Source organism: Crocuta crocuta, unplaced genomic scaffold, assembly GCF_008692635.1.
Source record: "Crocuta crocuta isolate KB4526 unplaced genomic scaffold, BGI_CrCroc_1.0 scaffold301, whole genome shotgun sequence".
Taxonomy (NCBI): Eukaryota; Metazoa; Chordata; class Mammalia; order Carnivora; family Hyaenidae; genus Crocuta; species Crocuta crocuta.
Genome location: NW_027527544.1, coordinates 1,351,146 through 1,356,831, shown reverse-complemented (window position 1 = coordinate 1,356,831; position 5,686 = coordinate 1,351,146). Strand labels below are relative to the sequence as shown.

Below are 5,686 nucleotides of genomic sequence, written 5' to 3'. Positions count from 1 at the left end.
AATAATTTTCCTCTTTTTTTTAATTGAGAGAGAGAGAGAGAGAGAGAGAGAGAGAGAGGGAGAGAATCTTAAGCAGGCTCCACACCCCACACAGAGCCTGATGACATGGGGCTTGATCTCACAGCCATGAGATCATGACACGACCTTAAATCAAGAGTTGGACTCAACCAACTGAGCCAGGAGCCCTTCTAAATCATGCTTTAGTTGCTTTTATACATTTGTTGTGAAGACTAGTAGAAACAGATTATCATATATCTTCACTTTATTCTCACCTAAAAGCAGGAAGGTTTGGAACAAGACTGTGTGCCCTTTCCTCATGATCATTAGACTTTCTTCCACATCCAACTTACCAAGTCTTTGTCTAAAGCTCCAGGGACAGACTCGCTTCTTATGTTTACAGCATTCTCCAAGTCTTCTTGAAATGACCCACTCAAATCTAACTCAGATCGACTGTGGTCTGGAGGAAGGGAGAGCAAAGGAGAGACATCAATCAGCTTATTTTGTTAGAAGACTTCATTTTTTTCAATGTTTGTTTATTTTTGAGAAAGAGTGTGTGAGCTGGGGAGGCGCAGAAAGAGAGGGGGGCAGAGGACCTGAAGCAGACTCTGCACCAGCAGCAAAGACCCGGATGCAGGGCTCAAACTCACAAACCATGAGATCATGACCTGAGCTGAAGTCAAACGCTTAACCAACTGAGCCACCCAGGTGCTACAGTCTCATTTTTCATTGCAAATGTTTTATCATTATTTCCATTCTTCTAGGCACAGGGCATGGAATGTCAAGAAAGCAAGTCAGAGTAACTTCATGCTGTTTATGCTAATGTACTTTNAAATGTAAATGTTTAGGCTGGTTAAGGTTTCTGTTTTTCTTATAGGCTGAACAACTCTCATAGAATGGGGCCACAAAATACAATGAGCCCTTAGAAAAAAAGAAAGCATTAATCCTTCTTGATTTATATATCTAGAGAACTCACTGTGTTTTCGTATTTGACACAAAATGCTATTAAATGACATAACAAATTTCTTTCATATAATAAGGGAGTGGCCATAGGTACATTGAGAGGAAGTTCCATTTCTTTAGGCACTAGAACATTCTTTTGTCAGAGGAACATTTTGTTTTTAAAAATGTAATTGTTTGGCAAACCATGAGAGACTCTTGAATGCTGACAAAAACTGAGGACTGATGGATGTGGGGGGGAGGGGGGATGGGCATGGAGGAGGGCACTTTGGGGATGAGCACTGAGTGTTATGTGGAAACTAATTTGACAATAAACTATTTGTAAAAAAAATAAAAATAAAAAAAATGTAATTGTTTAATTTTTCTTTTAATTTTTCTTTATTATTATTTTTTTTTGAAAGAGAGAAACAGAGAGACTGAATGGGGGAGAGAGGGAGAGCAAGAGAGAAAGACAAAATTTTAAGCAGGCTCCACACTCCGCACAGAGCCTGATGTGGAGGACAATCTCATGACCACGAGATTCGGACCTGAGCCAAAATCAAGAGTCAGATGCTTAATCAACTGAGCCACCCAGGTGCTCCTTAAAAATGTAATTTAAAAAACAATGTACCACTCAGTAATGCTGTAGACAATTTACTAAGACAAAGTTCATTTACACAGAGCAATTTTATGTCAAAGCCCTGCCGGGATAGATAAAGTTGTTCATCATGAGAAAGATTCTAGAAAGCAAGCTCGTAGTGGAGTTTGAAATGGTAAATTAAACACTGCAGAAGTGCCTACCGCAGTGCCTGACACAGAGTATATACTCAAAGCACAAGAGNAAACCCTTCGTGAGCTACCGGACTAGGAAAGACTCCTCCACTCAGCACACAGAATCTAGCCTCAGGCCTTATGCAAATGTCATCATTAGGTAACTGTTAACTTTCCCATGTTGAGGATTTTGTCATGATTTTAATTCTACACAAGGGACCATGGCAAACTTCTCTAAAGAATTTTCTTATTCATAAGTAATAAAATTGCAATGTAAATAACACCTGCTTCACAAGGTTGTTGTGACGGAGAAGTGAAATGGTATACAGTATTTGAATGTACCATCCAAATGAAAAGGGTCATTACTCACTTTAATGCTGACTGCAAGTAACTTTTTATTTAAACCACAGGATGATAAGTCTTTCTAGATATAGGGCATTTTAGACCACCATGCCTACTGAAATGTCATTTCCTTGAATTCTGGAAAAGTGTCTTTATCTTTCTACCAAATGAACCAACTGTATTTCCTACACTCCTATACTGATGTTTGGTATAGCTCTGAAACTTGGCAGTGATGACTGACAAGTATATACACTTAATAAATGGGTTTTGCATGAAAGCAAGAGGCTCAAGGCATCACCTGGGCCCACATTTAAGCTGTTCTTACGGAAGAGACCTACCATCACGGGTCAAGGTACAGATGATTATTTTCCAAAGCATGAAAATACCCATTTAATATCACACAAGACTGTCAATTCCAAATGATTTAGTCCAGGGCACCTGGGCGGCTCCATCAGTTAAGCTTCCAACTCTTGATTCTGGCTCAGGTCATGATCTCAAGGTTCATGAGATGGAGTTCTGTGTCAGGCTCTGCAAGAACAGCAGAGTCTGCTTGGGATTCTCTCGCTCCTCTCTCTCCTTCTCCCCTGTGTTCACATGCGCGCGCGCTCTCTCTCAAAATAAACAAACAAACAAACAAACTTAAAAAAAGAGTAGTCATGCTGCGAATGCCCACCTGAAGAGAGGGAGACCTCAGACACAGCTATGGAAGGTGTGCCAGAAGTGTTTCTGCGATGACTCTTTGTGAGGTCCTCAGATGTGCTTCCAAGGGCAGCCAAATCCATGGACTTTTCAAAACCATGTTCCTTCTCACCAAGTAAAAATGAAAAAAGAACACTATAATGACTGTAATTTACTTTAAAATCATACGAATAGACTTCAGTAAAACCACACTCAGGTTGATTAGCAAGAAAGTTAATGCAGGGATAACCCTGGTCTTAAATGAACTCTATGTAAGAATACGGCTGTCTTCACATCCTCGGAGGAAGATGCGGGCTTAGTATTCTGTTTTCTCCAGTGTTTGTCCCCACTCTCAAAATTCTCTTTCCTCAAGGACCCCTTACCTCCTCCACCCCCATTTAACAGATGACCATGACCTGCAATCCAGGTTAACACATGGCATAGAAGGGACCCCAGGATACTTACTGCCCCAGCCTTGTGCACAAGTCTCTTCTGAGAGCTCAGTGCCTGTGCCATACCAGTTACTAAATATTCTGAGTATCATTCCTTGTTAAGTTGCCCCCAAAGTAAGGGTAATCGTCAACTATCAATGCACTTTTCTGGCTACTGAACAGTACTGCTTGCTGAGCATAGTATAAATATTTAAAAACGTTAAATCTGCCTTTTAACTTACCAGCAAGTACAATTCAGACTGTAAGTATTTAAAGAAATCTTCTATTTTTACTCAGTCTGTCTGAATGCCTTTTGGCTTTTCCTTAAAAATATTTATAGAATCTGGATGTTCACAGCCTCTGCTGTTTTTTTTTTTTAAGTTCATAATTTATCTTTCTGAAGTTGCATTATAGGAAGAGTTGCTATTTTAAATAAATATTTAGTTTTTATATTCAGTATTTAGGTGATAACTATTTTTAGTGAAGTATCATTGCCATGTAATGTTAGTTTCAGGTAGATAACATAGTGATTCAACAATTCTGAGCATTATGCAGGGCTCACTATAATACGTGGTGTCACCATCTGTCACCATACAATGTTATTACAATATTACTGACTATATTCCCTATCCTCTACTTTTCATCTCCATGACTCGTTTATTTTATAAATAGAAGTTTGTACCTCTTAATCCCCTTCCCCTATTACACCCATCCCTCATTCCCCTCTCCCCTGGCAACCACCAGTCTGCTCTCTGTACATATGAATCTGTTTCTGGTTTTGTCTTGGTTTGTTCATTTATTTTGATTTTTAGATTCCACATTTAAGTGAGGTTATGTGGTATTTTGCTCTCTCTGACTTCCCTTAGCATAATACCCTCTAAGTCCATCCATGTTGTCACAAGTGGTACGAGCTCATCCTTTTCTATGTGAGCGATATTCTGTTGTATATATGAACCACATCTTCTCTACCCATTCACGTACGGTGGACGCCAGGGCTACTTCCGTGTCTTGGCTATTGTAAATAATGCCGCAACAGACATAAGGGTGCGTGCATCTTTCTGAATTAGTGTTTTCCTTTTCTTTGAGTAAACAGCCGGCCAGTAGCACAATTGCTGGCTCACAGGGTACTTCCTTCAATTGTTACGTTTCCGAGGAAGCTCCGGACTGCTTTCTACAGCGGCTGCACCGCACCGGCGTGCCGTCCCACCAACAGTGTGCGGGACTCACAGGCTCCACTTCCAGCTCCTTGTTCCGAAGCCTGGTGTCTCACCTGCAGTAAGACAATGGCTTCCTAACTGGTCTCTTGGCTTCTCCACTTGTTCCCCTACAGCCGCTTCTCAGCACAGCCTCCAGATCCTCTGTAAAGAGAAGCCACATCTTCTGCCTACTTTTTAACTGGATTAGGCTTTGGGTGCTGAGTTGTCTAAGTTCTGTACATATTTTGGATTATGGACATCACACTCATCATGACGAGCACCAGGTGTGTACGGAAGTGCTGAATCACTATACTGTACCCCTGAAACTAACATAGTACTGTGTGTTAACTATACTGTACCCCTGAAACTAACATAGTACTGTGTGTTAACTATACTGTACCCCTGAAACTAACATAGTACTGTGTGTTAACTATACTGTACCCCTGAAACTAACATAGTACTGTGTGTTAACTATACTGTACCCCTGAAACTAACATAGTACTGTGTGTTAACTATACTGTACCCCTGAAACTAACATAGTACTGTGTGTTAACTATACTGTACCCCTGAAACTAACATAGTACTGTGTGTTAACTATACTGTACCCCTGAAACTAAAACATAGTACTGTGTGTTAACTATACTGTACCCCTGAAACTAACATAGTACTGTGTGTTAACTATACTGTACCCCTGAAACTAACATAGTACTGTGTGTTAACTATACTGTACCCCTGAAACTAAAACATAGTACTGTGTGTTAACTATACTGTACCCCTGAAACTAACATAGTACTGTGTGTTAACTATACTGTACCCCTGAAACTAACATAGTACTGTGTGTTAACTATACTGTACCCCTGAAACTAAAACATAGTACTGTGTGTTAACTATACTGTACCCCTGAAACTAACATAGTACTGTGTGTTAACTATACTGTACCCCTGAAACTAACATAGTACTGTGTGTTAACTATACTGTACCCCTGAAACTAACATAGTACTGTGTGTTAACTATACTGTACCCCTGAAACTAAAATAGTACTGTGTGTTAACTATACTGGAGTAAAAAAAAAAAAAAACAACCTAATAAAACATAACAGAAAAGAAAAAAGAAGCCACATCACGTCACTCTTCTGCTCAATACCCTCCAACGGTCCCCAGTTTATTCCCACTAAATGTCAAAGTGCACACAGCGGTCAGTCCCTATTACCTCTCTGAGCTCACGTCCTACTCCTCTGCCATTTGTTCATTTGCAACAGCCAAACTGGCCTCCTTGTTCTTCCTTAAACATACCAGGCATGTTCCCACTTCCGAGTCTTAGCCCTGGCTCTCT

The 5,686-nt window shown here is 40.2% G+C and overlaps 1 protein-coding gene across 2 annotated transcripts in view; it reads right to left on the bottom strand.

Annotated features, from left to right (window-relative positions):
* The window catches only part of SYTL5 (synaptotagmin like 5), a 102,645-nt gene that overhangs the window by 28,887 nt on the left and 68,072 nt on the right, over positions 1-5,686 (bottom strand). For both annotated transcript variants that reach the window (XM_077765253.1, XM_077765259.1), the window contains exons 7-8: positions 2,723-2,852; positions 351-457 (exon numbers count right to left, since the gene is read on the bottom strand). In XM_077765253.1, the coding sequence (XP_077621379.1) occupies positions 351-457; positions 2,723-2,852 (237 nt within the window). The remainder of the gene's footprint in view (positions 1-350; positions 458-2,722; positions 2,853-5,686) is intronic.